The 19715-nt window shown below is 46.9% G+C and overlaps 1 protein-coding gene across 10 annotated transcripts in view; it reads right to left on the bottom strand.

The window, feature by feature from the left end:
• PIK3CD (phosphatidylinositol-4,5-bisphosphate 3-kinase catalytic subunit delta) overlaps positions 1-19715 on the bottom strand; it is an 80125-nt gene that overhangs the window by 14472 nt on the left and 45938 nt on the right. For all 10 annotated transcript variants that reach the window (XM_032758834.2, XM_032758839.2, XM_032758841.2 and 7 more), the window contains one exon: positions 3910-4082. In XM_032758834.2, the coding sequence (XP_032614725.1) occupies positions 3910-4050 (141 nt within the window). In that variant the 5' untranslated portion in view covers positions 4051-4082. The remainder of the gene's footprint in view (positions 1-3909; positions 4083-19715) is intronic.

Raw genomic sequence — 19715 nt, 5'->3', positions numbered from 1 at the left:
GGTGTGAGTCAAGCCTATTTCCACTAAAAAACAAACCAAAAAAACCCCTAATAAACATATCAATAAACATAGACCAGGGGTTAGCAAACCACCCTTTTCCTGGCCAAATCCACCTGCCACCTGGTTAACCCCACAAAGCCACGCCCCTTCATTTACATATCACCCAGGGCTGCTCCTGTCCTATGGTGGCGGGACTGAATCATCGCGATAGATAACAGAGTCAGCCAGCAACTGCTAAAATATTTACTATCTGGCCCCTGGGATAAATACAAATATGAAGAATTGGGACCAAATCGAGATGTGTATGCTATGCCTCTGCACTGTCTGAATTTTAATAACCCACATGCACAGCTCTGTAAGTGGAAAAATAAGACTGATTTAAAATGACATCTAGGTCAGGTGCAGTGGCTCACTCCTGTAATCCCAGTACTTTGGGAGGCTGAGGTGGGAGGATCACTTGAGTACAGGAGTTCACGGCCAGCCTGGGCAACATAATAAGACTCCATCTCTATAAAAAATAAAAAATTAGCTGGTTATGGTGGCATGCACCTGTTGTCCCAGCTACTCAGGAGGCTGAGGTGGGGGAATCATTTGAGCCCAGGAGGTTGAGGCTGCCGTGAGCTGTGATCATGCCACTGCACTACAGCCTAGATGACAGAGGAAGACCCTGTCTCAAAAAAGAAAAAAAGTATAAAAATAAAAAACTAAAATACTATCTATAGCTTGGGCAACATGGCAAGGTCCTACTGCTACAAAAAATAAAAATAAAAAATAAAATTAGCCAGGTGTGGTGGTGCATGCCTGTAGTCCCAGCTACTCAGCAGGCTAAGATGGGAAGATCTCTTGGGCCCAGGATGTCAAGGCTGCAGGGAGCTAGGATTATGCCACTGCATTCCAGCCTGGGCAACAAAGTGAGACCCTTCTCAAGCAAAATAAAATACAATGGTATCTATACAAAGTTAATAACATGAATAAGATATTATAACGTTAACTCGGAAAAAAAAGATATGAAAGGTCACAATCAGAATTATCACAAAAAAACAACACTGTACATAGAGAGGAAAACAGGCAATAGCCAAAGTATTCCTGTGGTTTTCTCATATGGCTGGGTCAGAGGTAATTTTTTTCCTTTTTCTACTTCTTCTTTTCCTAAATTTTATTTATTTTTTATTTGTGTTTGTTTTTGTTTGTTTATTTATTTTACAGACGGGGTTTCACTCTGTCACCCAGGTTGGAGTGCAGTGGTGGATCATGGCTCACTGCAGCCTCAGACTCCCAGGCTCAAGTGATCCTCCTGCCTCAGCCTCCTGAGTAGCTAGGATCACAGGGACATGCCACCACACAGGCTAATTTTTTTTTTTGAGACGGAGTTTTGCTCTTGTTGCCCAGGCTGGAATGCAGTGGCCCAGATCTCAGTTCACTGCAACCTCCACCTCCCAGGTTCAAGCAATTCTTCTGCCTCAGCCTCCCGAGTAGCTGGGATTACAGGCATCCACCACCACGCCTGGCTAATTTTTTGTATTTTCAGTAGAGATGGGGATTCACCATGTTGGCCAGGCTGATCTCAAACTCCTGACCTCAGGGGACCTACCCACCTCCGCCTCCCAAAATGCTGATAAAGAGACGTGAGCCACCACGCTTGGCCCTGGCTAATTTTTTTATTTTTCATTTTCTGTAGAGACAGGGTTTTGTCATGTTGCCCAGGCTGGTCTTGAACTCCTAGGCTCAAGCAATTCTCCTGCCTCAGCCTCCCAAAGTTCTGGGATTATAGGCATGAGCCACCATGCCAGGTCTTTTCGTAAATTGTAATGTGTCCATATTACTCTTCCAATGGAAGGAAAAAGAAACTTAATTTTTAAAGACATCTTCCAGGAAGAGAAGAAGAAAAAACTCTCAAAGATGATCCATTACTTCTTTCGTATTTTTTCCCTGCTCCCAATTATAGCTTTTAAAATTCTGGGATAAGGGCCAGGTGCCATGGCTAATGGCTGTAATCCCAGCACTAAGGGAGGCCGAGGTGGGCAGATCACTTGAGGTCAGGAGTTCGAGACCAGCCTGGCCAACATGGTGAAATCTCGTCTCTACTAAAAATACAAAAATTAGCCAGGCATGGTGGCACGTGCCTGTAGTCCCAGCTACTTGGGAGGCTGAAGCAGGAAAATCGCTTGAACCTGGGAGGCAGAGGTTGCAGTGAGCCGAGATCGCACCACTGCACTCCAGCCTGGAAAACAGAGTGAACCCTGTCTCAAAAAATAAAAATAAATAAAAATAAAATAAAATTCTGGGATAAGGTCCTGCCTTCCCACAGCCCAAGGTATGATCCCTCAAGTCCCATGCTTAGTAAGGGGCACAAGCCCTTTAGAAGGACACAAGACAATATCCACCAAATATCGTCCACATATTTAATCCTTTGACTCAGTAGTCCATCCTGAAGATTATTCAACAAACCAAAATCTCTTTCCAAAGATGTTGTTTACAAAAAATTAGCCGGGCGTGGTGGTGGGCGCCTGTAGTCCCAGCTACTCGGGAAGCTGAGGCAGGAGAATGGCGTGAACCCGGGAGGTGGAGCTTGCAGTGAGCCGAGATGGCGCCACTGCACTCCAGCCTGGGCGACAGAGCGGGACTCCATCTCAAAAAAAAAAAAAAAAAAAAATGTTGTTTACTATGGCAACAGCTTTAAAGACAAAAGACCTGTAAACCACTTAGGCAGCCATGGATGTGGTTTCAAAAATGAAAGGCACATTCTAGCCTGGGCAACACGGTGAAACCCCATCTCCACAAAAAACACACACAAAAAATTAGCTGGGCGTGATGGCACGTGCCTGTAGTCTCAGCTACTCAGGAGGCTGAGGTGAGAGGCTCACCTGAGCCTGGGGAGGTTGAGGCTGCAGTGAGCTGTGATCGCACTACTGCACTCTAGCCTGGGCAACAGAGTGAGATCCCATCTCAACAAAAAATGATGGCACAGTCATGAATAAGATGAAAGCCCACCGTGGGAGGCAGCCCCTAATCTCATCTAGTCACGAATAATTGGATAACCGAGTAGAGGGAAACATACACTGTGAAATGGGGAAAGCTGAAATTGGAATAAGTGGATGCAACCACAAGTCTTGAAACAAGTCATGGACGTGATTTATCTTTTGGGTCGGGTGCGGTGGCTCACACCTGTAATTCCAACACTTTTAGAGGCCGAAGCGGGTGGATCACTTGAGCTCAGGAGTTCAAGACCAGCCAGGCCAACATGGCATAACCCCATCTCTACTAAAAAACACAAAAATTAGCCAGGTGTGGTGGTGCATGCCTGTAGTCCCAGCTACTCAGGAGGCTGAGGCACGAGAATTGCTTGAGCCTGGGAGGCGGAGGTTGCAGTCAACTGAGATCATGCCACTGCACTCCAGCCTAGGTGACAGAGCGCGATTGTCTCAAAAAACAAAAACAAAGACAAAAAACACCATTATTGGCCAGACGCAGTGGCTCACGCCTGGAATCTCAGCACTTTGGGAGGCCAAGGCAGGTGGATCAGCTGAGGTCGGGAGTTTGAGACCAGCCTGACCAACATGAAGAAACCCCGTCTCTATTAAAAATACAAAATTAGCTGGGCATGATGGCACATGCCTGTAATCCCAGCTCCTCAGGAGGCTGAGGCAGAAGAATCGCTTGAACCCGGGAGTTGGAGGTTGCGGTGAGCTAAGATTGCGCCATTGCACACCAGCCTGGGCAATAAGAGCAAAACTCTGTCTCAAAACAAACAAACCATTATTTATCTTTTAAAATTCTCATCTGAGGATCCCAAGTCTGAAAAGCAATGCATCTGTCCATCTGTCTGTCCGTCCATCTGTCTGTCTGTCTGTCTGTCTGTCTCTCTCTCTCTCTGAGCACCAAGGTCTGAGGACCGGATGGAGGCCGTACCTGCTTGATGGTGCTGAGGTTGGCATTGCGGGACACAGGGAAGTTCAGGTAGACCCCTGTGGGCAGCAGGAAGTCAACCACGACGCTCTGATTCTCCTCCTTGGTCCAGAATTCCATGGGGCAGTCCACCCCAGGGGGCATCCTGTGTTGTTACTTCCCAGATGCCAGTGGTCCTAAAAATGAAGAAATGGCAAAATGAGTTACCTCAGCTGGGCTGGGTGAGGCCTTTGGAAGGGACCCCCTGGAAAACAGTGGGGTCCTTGGACAGCAGGAAGCTCAGGAGTGAGTTGCCGACCTGAGGGTACAAAAAGCTCGCCTCCCTCAGGGCCTCGTCCTGCCCAGGGTGGCTTGTGGCTCCTACCACTCTGGGCCACAGCCTCAGCTGCCTCTTCTCCCGGGCAGACACTGCATGTCCTCCCCACAGCAGCACTCACAGCAAATCATCTTTCCTAAGGAACATATACATCCATGAAACCCAGTCATGGCTACCAGCTGGCACAGGAGGGAGACGGCAGGACAGCTGGTCAGGTGCCCTGAGACTTGAGTGGCCGAAGGCTGCAGTTCTTTGAAATACATTTTTTTTTTCTTTTGAGCCGGAGTCTTGCTCTGTCACCCAGGCTGGAGTGCAGTGGCGCCACCTCGGCTCACTGCAATCTCCACCTCCTGGGTTCAAGAGATTCTCCCGCCTCAGCCTCCCAAATAGCTGGAATTACAGGCATGCGTCACCACATCTGGCTAATTTTTGTACTTTTGTAGAGAGAGGGTTTCACCATGTTGGCCAGACTGGTCTTGAACTACTAACTTCAAGTGATCTGCCCACCTCGGCCTCCCAAAGTTCTGGGATCACAGGCGTGAGCCACCATACCCAGCTGTGAAATAATTTTTTTTTTTGAAACAGGGTCTCACTCTGTTGCCCCAGCTGGAGTACAGTGGTGCCATCATAGCTCACTGTAACACAAATTCCTAGGTTCAAGCGATGTTCCCATCTCACCCTCCCAAGTAGCTGGGCCTACAGGTGCACACCACTACACCTGGCTAATTTTTAAACTTTTTGTAGAGACAGTCTCACTGTACTGCCCAGGCTGGTCTTGACCTCCTGGGTTCAAGGGATCTTCTCACTCTGGCCTCCCAAAGTGCTGGGGTTACAGGCATGAGCCACCACACCTAGCCTCTCTGAAACTTTCTGACCAGAAACCAAAAGGCTTAAAAATGACTTTGGTCATCCAATAATTTGTTAAAATATTCCAATCAGGCCGGGTGCAGTGGCTCACATTTGTAATCCCAGCACTTTGGGAGGCCCAGGCAGGCAGATCACCTGAGGTTAGGAGTTCAAGACCAGCCTGACCAATATGATGAACTGAGCTAGATGAAACCCTGTCTCTACTAAAAATATAAAAATTAGCTGGGCATGGTGGCACATGCCTGTAATCCCAGCTACCCAGGAGGCTGACACAGGAGAATCGCTTGAACCCAGGAGTTGGAGGTTGCAGTGAGCCAAGATCGCACCACTGCACTCCAGCCTGGGTAACAAGAGCGAAACTCCATCTCAAAAAAAAAAAAAGAAAAAATTTGAATCATACCAAATCCTCCAGTCATACCCACCCCCAGGAACAAAATGTTACAAACACAAAGGACCTGGTGTACCCCCTCTTCCAGGTCCCCTTCTCCCTTCCCCACCTCTAGCCTACTCCACTACAGGTTAGCAGTACCTGGAGTCTGGTTGTTTATCATTTCCATACATGTTTTTTGTTTTGTTTTTTTGAAACAGAGTTTTGCTCTGTAGCCCAGGCTGGAGTGCAGCGGCACAGTCTCAGCTCTTGGGCTCAAGCGATACTCCTGCCTCAGCCTCCCGAGTAGCTGGGATTACAGGCGCCTGCCACCACGCCCAACTAATTTTTTATTTTTAGTAGAGATGGGGGTTTCACCACGTTGGGCAGGTTGGTCTCAAACTCCTGACCTCAAGTGATCCACCTGCCTTGGGCTCCCAAAGTGCTGGGATGACAGGAATGAGCCACTGGGCCCGACCTCCACGCATGTTTTTATATTTTTATTATACCAACATGTATCCACATCCAATTCCCGGTACTAGTGCATGCTTTAAATCTGCATATGGTCAGGCATGGTGGCTTACACCTGCAGTCCCAGCACTTTGGGAGGCTGACACAGCCAGATGACTTGAGGCCAGGAGTTCGAGACTAGCCTGGCCAACATGGCAAAATCCTGTCTCTACTAAAAATACAAAAATTAGCTGGGTGTGGTGATTCATGCCTGTAGTCCCAGCTACTCGGGAGGCTGAGGCATGAGAATCGCTTGAACCCAGGAAGCAGAGATTGCGATGAGCAGAGATTGCGCCACTGCACTCCAGCCTGGATGACAGAGTGAGACTGTCTCAAACAAACAAACCAACAAAAAGCCTGTATGTACACACGGAGCCTTCTGCAACCTGCTTTGGTCACTCACTGTGCTGTTCTTTAGATTTACCCAGGCGGATACACGTGGCTTTAGTTCATTCATTTTATCTCTTGCACAGTATTTCATTGTGTAAAGAAGCCACAATTAGAAGAGATCATGTCCTTTGCGAGAACATGGATGGAGCTGGAGGCCATTATCCTCAGCAAACTAACGTAGGAACAGAAAACCAAACACCATATGTTCTCACCTATAACTGGGGGCTAAATGATGAGAACACATGGACACACAAAGGGGAACAGCACACACAGGGGCCTGAGGGTGGAGGGTAGGAGTCGGGAGAGGATGAGGAAGAATAACTCATGGGTACTAGGCTTAATACCTGGGTGATGACATAATCTGTATGACAAACCCCCATGACACAGTTTACCTATATAACAAACCTGCAACGTACCCCTGAACTTAAAATAAAAGTTAAATTAAAAAAAAGAAAAATGTAACTCTCAAGAAAAAAAAAAAAGAAACCACAATTTATTTACCCTCTCTCTTGTTGATGAAGATGAAGGCTGGTTTCTACTTTTCTTAGTTACTTTTAACGATGCTACAATGTATGTTCTTGAATCCATCCCCTTGCGCTCATCTGAGAGTGCTGAGTGTTGCCCAAGAGAAAGACGACGGGAACCACATATGTAATGTCCAGGTTACCAGAAGCCACTTTAAAAAGTGTGAAAAGGCTGGGCTCATGGTGGCTCATGCCTGTAATCCCAGTGCTTTGGGAGGCCAAGGTAGGAGGATCACTTGAGGCCAGGAGTTAGAGACCAGCCTGGGCAACACAGTGAGAGCCCATCTCTACAAAAAAAAAAAATTAAAAATTAGCCAAGCATGGTGGAGGGTGCCTGTAAGTCTCAGCTACTTGGAAGCTGAGGTGGAAGGATCACTTGAGCCTGGGAGTTTGAGATGCTATGATGGATCACTGCACACCAGCTTGGCAATACAGCAAGATCATGTCTCAAAAAAAAAAAAAGAAAAAAGTTAAAAAAAAAAAAAAAAGAAATCAAAAAAAGCCAAAAAGAGTGAAAAGGCACAGATAAAATGAAGTTTCATTATATGTTTTATTTAACCCAATATATCCAAAAGATAGGCATTTTAACACATAATCAATAGAGAAAATTACTAATGAGATATTTGGACATTTATTTTGGTATCAAGTCTTTGAAATCTGGTGTGTGTTTTACATTTGGAGTGTACTGCAATTTCATTTCTAGATTATCATCAGAAATACTTGATCTGAATGTAGATTTTATACAATCTACAGGTGAAAAGTAGGTTCACAGACCCAGGTGGGTTTTTTTGTTTGTTTGTTTTTGTTTTTTTCTGTTGAGACAGGGTCTCACTTCTGTTGCCCAGGCTGGAGTACAGTGGCACGATCATAGCTCACTGCACCCCCCAACTCCTGGGCTCACGTGATCCTCCAGCCTCAGCCTCCTGAGTGGCTGGGACTACAGGCTTGCGCCACCATGCCCTGCTAACTTTTTTTTTTTTTTTTTGAGATACAGGGTCTTGCTATGTTGCCCAGGTTGGTCTCGAACTCCTGGGCTCAAGTGATCCTCCCACCTCGGCCTCTCTAAGTGCTGGCATTACAGGTGTGAGCTCCTAGCCAGACCCAGTTTGTTCTAAACACACTTAAGGCTGGGCGCAGTGGCTCATGCCTGTAATCCCAGCACTTTGGGAGGCCAAATCAGGTGGATTGCTTGAGTTTGAGACCAGCCTGAGCAACATGGCAAAACTCTGTCTCTACCAAAAATACAAAAAAAAAAAAAAAAAAATTCCAATAAATGAATCATACAGCAATTTTAAATTAAATTAAATGTTTTAAAATTCCATTCCTCACACTATCCACATTTCAAGTGTATAAGAGTCACATGTGGCATAACCTATGATCGGTATAACCACATCATTAACTTTACTAAATATCACACATTGTCCTCAAGATGGTGGTGCCCGTCAGCAATCCCAGAACTGTGGTATGGTGATCAATCTCCAGATATTGGTAAACACTTGGTATTGTCAAATTTACTCATTTTTACCAATCTGATGCGAATGAAATTATCTCTTGTTTTAATTTGCATTTCCCTGATTTTCCATAAAACTTTTATTTTCTGCAAATAGCCTACTTACTATAACCTTTGCCCATTTTCCTGTGGGGTTACTTAATCTTTTTTAATGGTTTGTAGGATTTCTTTATATATTCTAGATTCCACTCCTTTGTTGGTTGAATGAGCGGGAAATATTTTCTAATCTGAGTCATCTTTTTGCTTTGCTTATGGTGTCTTTTTGGTGAGTAGAAGGTTTTTTGTTGTTGCTGTTTTGTTTTAGGAGACAGGGTCTCACTCTGTCATCCAGGCTGGAGTGCAGTGGCGCAATCACAGCTCACTGCAGCCTCAACCTCCCAGGCTCAGGTGATCCTCCCAACCTCAGGCTCCCAGGTAGCTGGGACTACAGGCGTGTGCCACTACACCTTTTTTTCTTTTTTTTGGTATTTTTAATAGAGACTTTAAAAAAATATATGTTTTAGCCGGGCGCGGTGGCTCAAGCCTGTAATCCCAGCACTTTGGGAGGCTGAGGCGGGCGGATCACGAGGTCAGGAGATCGAGACCATCCTGGCTAACACGGTGAAACCCTGTCTCTACTAAAAACACAAAAAATTAGCCGGGCGTGTTGGCGGGCGCCTGTATTCCCAGCTACTCGGGAGGCTGAGGCAGGAGAATGGCGTGAACCCAGGAGGTGGAGGTTGCGGTGAGCCGAGATCGCGCCACTGCACTCCAGCCTGGGGGACAGAGAAAGACTCCGTCTCAAAAAAAAAAAAAAAAAAAAAATATATGTTTTTAGTAGAGACTGGTCCCAAACTCCTGGGCTCAAGTGATCTACTGGCCTCAGTCTCCCAAACTGCTGGGATTACAAGTGTGAGCCATCATGCCCAGCCTGGTGAGTAGAAGTTTTTAATGTTGATGAGGTCAAATTATCAATTTTTGCCTTTATGATTTATGATTTTTATTCTTTAAGAAAAGATTTCTCTACTTAAAGATCACATTCTCTTGGATTTAAAAGACTTGTAAAAATAGTTGAAAAGAAATATTTGGTTGAAGGCAGGTGTTGATTGGGTGACAGCACTGGCTGGGCCCAGGCCTCACCGTCAGCTGGACCCCAGCTGCCCTGAGGAGCGAGAGCTGCACATCTCTAGGCGCTGCCACTGCTGATCGCCACTTCCTCCGATTGCAAAACCACATCCTACTTTGGGTTTCTCTTGCTGAGAATGGCCAAGCCAAAGTTCTCCTTTTGTTTCAAAACTTGGGGGACTGGCTGGGCGTGGTGGCTCACGCCTGTAATCCCAGCACTTTGGGAGGCTGAGGCCAGTGGATCACTTAGAGCTCAGGCGTTGGTGACCAGCCTGCGAAACATGGCAAAACCCTGTCTCTACACAAAATATAAAAATTAGCCGGGCACGGTGGCTCACGCCTGTAGTCCCGGCTACTTGGGAGGCTAAGGCTGGAGGATTGCTTGAGCCAGGGAAGTGGAGGTTGCAGTTAGCTGAGATCATGCCACTGCACTCCAGCCTGGGCAATCGAGTGAGACCCTGTCTCAAAAACAAAACAAAACAAAACAAAACACAACAAAAAAACAACTTGGGAGAGAGTCAGGAATCCTGGAGAATCCACTTATGATATGATATGGGCTTCGACCATGCTTGGAAAGTCAGGGGCATCTTTGGCCACTCAGTCTGGTGAGGCCCAAGATGAGCACACGAGGCATGAGCTCCCAGGGACTCCAACCCACAGCCTGGGTTCCAGGAAAATACACCCCTCACTCTCCTGCCCCTTAGCACTCTGGAAATGAAGTCTTCAACTACACCTTACTTAAATGGGATGTAGGGAAATACTTTCACAGAAAACCTCATTCCTAATAGAGAAAGTCTCAGACTGGTCTGCACAGGACATCAAATGCCAGGTCCCGTCACCAGTGAGACAGGACAGGAGAAAGTGGAAGTGCCTTCCCTCTCTCTGGGCCAAGAACCTCTCTCTAGCACAGTGGCCAACCATCCCTAACTCTTCCCTGAATGAAGCCCAGAACCATAGCTCTCTGATATGTACGGGACAGAGATGCCAGTGAGTACAGGGACTTCAGAAATGCCCGAAGAATGCAAACCAGTACAACCGCTTTGGAAAACTGTTTGACAATATCTACTAAAGTTGAACATGCCTATGCCTTAGGACCCAGCAATTCCGCTCCAAAGTATACACCCCAGAGAAATGCAAATACATGTATATTTATCAAAAGACACCGGCAAGAGTGTCTATGGCATCACTATTCATGATGGCTCCAAAGTGGAAACTTCCCAAATGCACATCAACAGAATGGGGAATGGCAAAATAATGTGTGACACTCTCTCTGAGCAGAATGTTATATAGCAATGAGAATGAGTGGTCTACAAGTCCACACAACAGTATCAATGACTCTCACACACATAAAGCTGGGCAAAAGCAGCTGCCCACAAAAAAAATATGTGCTCATGATTCCAACTGTACAAAGAAACAAACACAGGCAGAATTAATAAATCTATGGTGGCAAAAGAAAAAATAGGGGTTACCCCAGGTTTGGGGGGAGTGACTAGAAGGGCGCATGGGAGGCTTCTGGGTGCTAGTAACTTTACGTTTTTGTTTTTTTTTAATCTGGGAGCTGGGGACTTTTCAAAAACTCAACACACTCAGTCTAAGTGGTTCGGATAAGCTGACTTCACTCCTAGCTCCCTGGATAGCCTGAGACTCAGACACAGCCAATCAGGGGCCTGAGTTTGCCCGGGCCATAGGGATTGGCTTGGAGGTGGGAATGAGACTTAGGCCCAGCCAATCACTGCATGTTACCTCCCTGACTATAGGATTCCAGGGTGGCCATATGACTATCAAGTCAGTCCAGTGGGTTTTGACATCTAGGCTTCTCTGGGACTTCTTGGGGTAGCAGAAATGACAGACTATCTACCTAGAGCTGCTAGCAACTGTGTGCTGTCTTTAGGGGCAGAACTTGAGAAGAGACCAACACAGAGGAAACTGGGGCTAAAGCAGACAGTACAAGCCTGGGTCCTGAGGAAGAACTTTGATTACCTGGATCCAGCCATGCCTGAAGCTAGTAGAGTCTATCCCTGGACTCTTCAGTCTCATCAGCCAATAAACCCCCTCTGCCTTTTTTCTTTTTTAACTTACAGCAGTTTGAGCTCAGTTTTTGGCTGCTTACAGCTAAAAACATCTATTTTCATTACTGCAGCTGCACTTCCATTTTTAGAAGCTTCTAGTGTTTAGAAAGTTCTTTCCCTGACCGGGCACGGTGGCTCATGCCTGTAATCCCAGCACTTTGCGAGGCCGAAGGAGGTGGATCACTTGAGGTCAGGAGTTCGAGACCAGCCTGACCAACATGGTGAAACCCTATCTCTACTACAAATACAAAAATTAGCTGGGCATGGTGGCACGTGCCTATAATCCCAGCTACTCAGGAGGCTGAGGCAGGAGACTCGCTCGAACCCAGGAGATGGAGTTTGCAGTGGGCTGAGATGGTGCCACTGCACTACAGCCTGGGCAGCAAGAGCAAAACTCTGTCTCAAAAAAAAAAAAAAGGAAAGAAAGTTCTTTCCTTGGAAGTGGACCTGCCTCTGAGTCAAACTCCGATCTCTGTGCTGCCATCTAGAGGCACACAGAGGAGTCCACAGGACCACTGGATGGCGGCCCCATCAGGCCCTAAGGCGTCTCTTCAGCCCAGGCACTCCCAAAACCACTCACTGTTCTCCCTGTGATAGTTTTTAGACCCTTTTGCCACAGTTTGGTACTCCAAGCTAACAAGATGCTCCAGGGCAGCACTTTGGGAAGCCAAGGCGGGTAGATCACCTGAGGTCAGGAGTTCAAGTGCAGCCTGGCCAACATGGTGAAACTCCATCTCTACTAAAAATACAAAAATTAGCCAGGCGTGGTGGTTCTCGCCTGTAATCCCAGCTACTCGGGAGGCTGAGGCAGAAGACTCGCTTGAACCCAGGTGGCTGAGGTCACAGTGAGCCAAGATCGCACCACTGCACTTCAGCCTGGGCAACAGAGTGAGACTCCATCTCAAAAAAAAAAAAAAACCCCAAAAAACAAAAACAAGATGCTACAGACAGGGCCTGGCAGGTCGAGCTGTAGAAGAACGTTCTGGGCACCGAGCTCCTATTTGCTTAGCCTGAAAGTATTTCATGCTCCCCCACTCTCACCCCAAGGCAGATTTTTGGTGGCCACATCATGAACTCATTGGCTGCCAGCCCTCCAGGGATTTTTCACAGTAAGCCAGGTTCTCCCTGCCTATACAGGAACATGAATTTCCTGATCTAAATGGAGGAATTCACAATTATCCTTGGTAATTTCATCTTGTGAACATAATTGGCTCTCATATCTTATTGGATTTTTTTTTTTTTTTTTTTTTTTTGAGACGGAGTCTTGCTCTGTCACCCAAGCTGGAGTGCAGTGGCGCGATCTCCACTCACTGCAACCCCCTTCTCCCAGGTTCAAGTGATTCTCCTGCCTCAGCCTCCTGAGTAAGTGGAATTACAGGTGCCTGCCACTGTGCCTGGCTGATTTTTTGTATTTTTAGTAGAGACAGGGTTTTGCCATGTTGGCCAGGCTGGTCCTGAAACCCTGACCTCAGGTGATCTGCCCGCCTTGGCCTCCCAAAGTGCGGGGATTACAGGCTTGAGCCACCGCGCCCGGCTTTGATTTTATGTTTTGTCTCCATCATTCAGTCCGAGGTAGATTCATTTATCCCACCAGTATCTACGGAGCCTGATTAAGTGCCAGAAATTACACGAGGTGCGGGGGATCTCGTGGGAAAGGGACTCAAGTCTTCCAGAACTGGCCACTACAGCTGGAGCAGGGGGTGGTGGGCACGGAGGGGAGGGTGTGGCATGAGCAAGTTGAAGAGTTCAACTGGGCTGGGTCTTGCACAGCCTTCAGAACAAGGGCTGGCACCTGGGGCTTGCGCTGAGCAGATGGACAGCCCTGGAGGATTTTAGGTGAGGGAGTGAGGGATGCGATTTTCATCCACAACTATGCTGCTGGCTGCGGTGTGGAAGGACTGCGGAGAAGCAGGGAGGAAGGGGAGTAGGGGGCAGGGGAAGGAGGCCGGTGCCACTAATGACAGTGGCTTGACCCAGAAGGAGACAGCACTGGAGAGCAATGGAATCCAGACATACTTAAATCAGAGGGACCCCTGGGGGACGGTGCAGGAGGAAGTGAGGACGACAGCCAGGTTTGGGCTTGGGAGATGGGAGTGGTGGTGGGAACTTACTGAGACAAGAAAGGAAGAGATTTGTGGTGGGATAAGACAGCCGGAGCCCCATTTGAGACCAAATGAATCTCAGCTGCTTAATGAATATCCACGTAAAGACCACCAGGGGCAAGCTCCCCAGGTTGGAGGGCGGGGGACAGATCTGTGGAGTCAGCAGGCTACAGACAGATGTGGAGCCGGGGGGCAGGTGAGACAGCCTAGACACAGAGCGGGGAGCCAGGATCACATCACCCAGTGATGGACAGTGACCAATCCCTCCTCACTGACTCATCCAGAATCCTGAGGCATGAGTTGTGTCCACATCTAAGTCACTCATAAAATATCCAAGGAAACAGGATAAGAACACAATTCCTTTCACCTTCCCACCTCCTGGCCAGCATGATCCACAGAAACAGCTGCGCAAAGCAGAGCCCTCCTGCACGTGGGGTTCTGGCCAGGACACCACGCCACCCTTACAGTCTGTCCTGAAATGTTCTCCTTGGTGCTCTTTCTGGAGCCCAAGGTGGAAGAACGGCGTCCCAGCTGTGAACGTCTGAGGGATCTGACCTCAGCTATTGGGAGGCTGAGCCACGAGAATCACTTGAACCTGGGAGGGGGAGGCTGCAATGAGCCGAGATCACGCCACTGCACTCCAGCCCGGGCAAGAATGAGACTCTGTCTCAAAAATAAATAAATAAATATTTAAAAATTAAATACAAAGTTAAAAAGAAAACAAATAGATAAATAAGATGCTTCAGGTAGTAAAAGCACTGGAATATAATAAAAAGGGGCTGCAGGGAGCGTTTCCTTTGGATGGTGGGTCAGGGAAAGGTCCTCGGGTGAGATTATTCTGAAGTTGAGGCTCAAGTGAGAGAAGGATCCAGCAAAAATCCACAAAATAGGGTTCCGGGCAGTGGGGACAGAAAGTGCAAAGGCCTGGGCCGGGGGCGGTGGCTCACGCCTGTAATCCCAGCACTTTGGGAGGCCGAGGTGGGCAAATCACTTGAGGCCAGGAGTTCAAGACCAGCCTGGTCCACACAGTGAAACCCTGTCTCTATTAAAAAAATACAAAAAAAATTAGCCAGGCGTAGTGGCACACACCTGTAATCCCAAGTAGGCGGAGGCAGGAGAATCCTTGAGCCTGGGATGCAGAGGTTGCAGTGAGCCAAGATTGCGCCATTGCACTCCAGCCTGGACAAGAGTGAAACTCCGTCTCAAAAAAAAAAAAAAAAAGAAAGTACAAAGGCCCTGAGGCAGGAGGCAGGTGCCTGAAGTCAAGGGCGTGACTGGGAGAGCAGGGTGACTGGGAGAGATAGTGAGTCTGACCCTGCAGGGCCTCATAGCCATGGTGAGGAGTCCAGTATCATTACAAGGAGAAATCACTGGAGGGTTTTAAGCAGAGGACTGAGGCGGCCTGATTTTATGCTTTATAAAGATGGCTTTGGCTGCTGTGGGAAAATGGAAGGGAGCGAGGCCAGAATGGAAGTAGGAAAGCAATGAGGAGACGTGTGCAGGACATGTACAGCAAGGGCTGGCAGAGCTGGGTTGATGAAGGGAAGTGCTGGGTCACATGCCCCGAAATGCCCGAACTCATCCCAGCAGCCTACTCTTTTTTTGGCATGGTTCACAGAGAGGGTCTCATTCTATCACCCTGGCTGGAGTACAGTGTCATCATCATAGCTCACTGTAGCCTTGACCTCGTAAGCTCAAGAGATCCTCCTGCCTCAGCCTCCCAAGTAGCTGGGAATATGACACAAATCACTGCACCGTGCATCACTGTGCAGAGCTTTGTTTATTTATTTATTTATTTTGTAGGGGTGGGGCCTCCCTATGTTGCCCAGGCTGGTCTCAAACTCCTGGGCGCAAGTAATCCTCCTGCGTCGGCCTCTGAAAGTGTTGGGATCACGAGCATGAGCCACCATACCTGACCTCCACAACAAAGATTTCTGACCTCTACTGCTGCCATCAGAAAAAATAAGCCAACTACCCTGAAAAAAAATGCTATCCCCACCATCTCATCATCATCCTGGTTCACAGCCCACCAAGGAGGCCACAGGCCTGCACCCAGGTGGAGGCCTCAGATACTACACATCAAAATCAAGAGAAAGAAACATCCATGGTCTCAGACCTGGTAACTTTGGGAATTTGGGGATTATCCTAAAGAAGCAATTCAAAAGTCAAAAAGGCACCGGGCGCAGTGGCTCACGCCTGTAATCCCAGCACTTTGGGAGGCCGAGGTGGGCGGATCACCTGAGGCTGGGAGTTCGAGACCAGCCTGACTAACATGGAGAAACCTCATCTCTACTAAAAATACAAAATTAGCCGGGCGTGGTGGTGCGTGCCTGTAATCCCAGCTTCTCGGGGGCTGAGGCAGGAGAATCACTTGAACCCGGGAGGCGGAGGTTGTTGTGAGCCGAGATCGTGCCATTGCACTCCAGCCTGGGCAACAAGAGCAAAACTCCATCTCAAAAAAAAAAAAAAAAAAAAGTCAAAAAGGCTGTATACACTAAGATATTCAATGTGGTATTGTTTGTGAAAGTGATAAGGAAATGGCTAAATGATGCATTAACTCAATGAAACTGAATGCAGTCATCAAAATGACACCTGGGCACACTACACAACACTGCAAATATTCCACACATTAAGTGCACAGACATTTATCATTGTGACATATGCTTGTTGATAAAGCATTTTAGAAAGCATAGAAAGGCCAGCCATGGTGGCTCACGCCTGTAATCCCAGCACTTTGGGAGGCTGAGGCAGGTGGATCACTTGAGGTTGGGAGTTCGAGACCAGCCTGACCAACGTGGTGAAACCCCGTCTCTACCAAAAACACAAAATTAGTTGGGCGTGGTGGTGCACGCCTATAATCCCAGCTACTTGGGAAGGTGAGGCAGGAGAATCGCTTGAACCTGGGAGGCGGAGGTTACAGTGAGCCAAGATCGTGCCATTGCACACCAGCCTGGGCAACAAGAGCGAAACTCCATCTCAAAAAAAAAAAAAAAAAAAAGGCGTAGAAAAAATGAAATGTTATGAATGAATATGGATGTCATAATAACTTTATTCTTTTAATTTCTAGGAAAGTTATAGAAGTACATGGTTTTATTTCTTTTTTCTTCTTCTTTTTTGAGACAAAGTCTGGCTGTGTTTCCCAGGCTGGAGTGCAGTGGTGCAATCTTGGCTCACTGCAACCTCCGTGTCCCAGGCTCAAGCTCTGCTCTCATCACAGCTCCCCAAATAGCTGGGACTACAGGTGCACACCACCACACCCAGATACTCCTTTGCATTTTTTTATAGAGACAGAGTTTTGCCATGTTGCTCAGGCTGATTTCGAACTCCTGACCTCAAGTGCTCCACCCGCCTCAGTCTCCCAAAGTGCTAGGATTACAGGCGTGAGCCACCATGCTCAGCACTTTTTTTTTTTGTCTTAGAGACAGGGTCTCACCTTGTTGCCCATGCTACATTGCAGTGGCGTGATCATGACTCACTGCAGCATTGAACTCCTGAGCTCAAGTGATCCTCTCACCTCAGCCTCCCCAGTAGCTGGGACTACAGGTGCACACCACATGCCCAGCTAATTTAAAAATTTTTTTGTTAAAAAATAATAATAAAATACAATTTTGTTGTCTTGAGATGGGTTCTCACTACATTGCCCAGGCTGGTCTCAAACTCCTAGGCTCAAGCAATCTTCTCACATTGGCCTCCCAAAGTCCTGGGATTACAGGCGTGAGCCACCGTGCCTGGCCACAAGTACATGATTTTTTAATTAAAACTAAAACTCTTACAGTAAAAAGTAGCAGTCCTCTGACCTCCACTTCCACATATATACCACACCCAATAAATTTCAGTTGCTTAAGTATTTCTCTCTATATTTCCATTTTTTATTTAAATTTTTTTTGTGTTTTTTATCTCAGGCTAAAATTTAAAAAATTTTTTTATGAAAATAGAGACAAGGTCTTGCTATGTTGTCCAGGCTGGTCTTGAACTCCTGGGCTCAAGTGATCCCCCCACATCAGCCTCCCAAAGTGCTAGGATTGCAGGGATGAGCCACTGTGCTTGGCCTACAATTTTTTTTTTTTTTTTTTTGAGACAGGATCTCACTCTGTTGCCTAGGCTGGAGTGCGGTGTCACAATTACGGCTCACTGCAACCTCTGCCTCCTGAGTAACTGGGACTACAGGCATGCAGCACCACACTTGGCTAATTTTTAAATTTTTTTGTAGAGACAAGGTCTCAGTACATTGCCCAGGCTGGTCGCAAACTCCTGGGCTCAGGCGATCCTCCTGCCTTGACTTCCCAAAGTGCTGTGATTACAAGGCATGAGCCACCATGCCTGACCTTGATATTTCTAAATAACAGTTTTATGGTAATATTTCTTGGTTTTCAACTTTTAACTTGTTTTTTTCTTTTTTTTTTTGAGACAGGGTCTCACCCAGGCTGAGTACAGTGGTGAAATCCTCAACCTCCCTAGCTCAGGCAATCCTCCTGCCTCAGCCTCCCGAGTAGCTCTGACTACAGGCACATGCCACCATGCCAGCTAACTTTTTATTTCTTGTAGAGATGGGGTCTCACTATGTTGCCCAGACTGGTCTCAAACTCCTGGGCTCAAGAAATTCTCCTGCTTCAGCTTTCCAAAGTGCTAGGATTACAGGTGTGGGCCACCATACCTAGCCAATTTTATTCTTTTAAGTTTTTAAAATTTTATTATTATTATTTCTTGTAGAGATGGGGTCTCACTATGTTGCCCAGGCTGTTTCTGAACTCCTGGGCTCAAGTCATCCTCCTGCCTTGGGCTCTGAAGTGTTGAGATTACAGGTGTGAGCCACCCTACTGTCAAATTTTCACTTCTTACCTTAGAAAATGAGTTTGTGGGCCAGGCGCCATGGCTCACGCCTATAATCCTAGCACTTTGGGAGGCCACGGTGGGTGGATTGCTTGAGCCCAGAAATTTGACACCAGCCTGGGCAACATGGCAAAACCCTATCTCTACAAAAAGGATAAAAATTAGCTGGGCATGGTGGCGTACACCTGTAGTCCCAGCTACTCGGGGGGCTGAGGCAGGAGAATTGCTTGAGCCTAGGAGGTCGAGGCTGCAGTGAGCCGTGATTGCACCACTGCACTCCAATCTGGGTAACAGAGAAACACCTTATCTCAAAAAAAAAAAAAAAGTCTTTAATGTACTTTTCATTTGAATGACAATTACAGAATTAATTTCCCTCAGAATTAATTAATTCTCAGAAATTTAAAAGCACTGACCCATTTTCTTGTAGTTTCACCCCATCTCTACTAATACTTTTTTTTTTTTTTTTTTTTGAGACTGAGTCTCGCTCTGTCACCCAGACTGGGGAGTGCAGTGGCACAATCTCGGCTCACTGCAGCCTCCGCCTCCTGGGTTCAAGCGATTCTGCTGCCTCAGCCTCCTGAGTAGCTGGGATGACAGGCGCCCGCCACCATGCCCAGCTAATTTTTGTATTTTTAGTAGAGATGGGGTTTCACCATGTTGGCCAGGCTGGTCTTGAACTCCTGACCTAGTGATCCGCCCACTTCAGCCTCCCAAAGTGCTGGGATTACAGGTGTGAGCTACCGCGCCCGGCCTGTCTTGTAGTTTCTACTGTTGCTTTTGAAAAGTCCAAAGCCATCTCATTCTCTGATCTGTGTGGCCTTTTTTTCTCTGATGACATTTAGTAACTTCTGTCTATCTCTGGAGTTTGAAAGTTCATGATGATGTCCTATAGTGTGGGCCTTTTATTATTCATAGTATTGGGTACTACTTCGAGACTGTTTAAGAGTAGAAATGCCTTCAGTTCTAGAATTGTTTCCTACATACTTTTCCTTCCTCTGTTTCTCTTGCCTTTTTTTCTTGAGCTCCTATGTGGTGCATGCTGGGTCTCCTGGACTGAAGTCAAATTTTTCTATATTTTCTTTCCTATTTTCCATCTCTTAAGTCTTTGTGTTCTACTTTCTGGAATTTGTTTTTCACTCTTCCAACTCTTCTGTTGAAATTTTTACTTCTGCTATTTTTACTTCTGCTATCTTAATACCTAACAGCTTATTTTATGAATG

The sequence above is a fragment of the Hylobates moloch genome, unplaced genomic scaffold (assembly GCF_009828535.3).
Source record: "Hylobates moloch isolate HMO894 unplaced genomic scaffold, HMol_V3 SCAFFOLD_9, whole genome shotgun sequence".
NCBI lineage: Eukaryota > Metazoa > Chordata > Mammalia > Primates > Hylobatidae > Hylobates > Hylobates moloch.
Note: the sequence above shows the minus strand (reverse complement) of the source record. Positions and strands in the feature narration are given on the sequence as shown.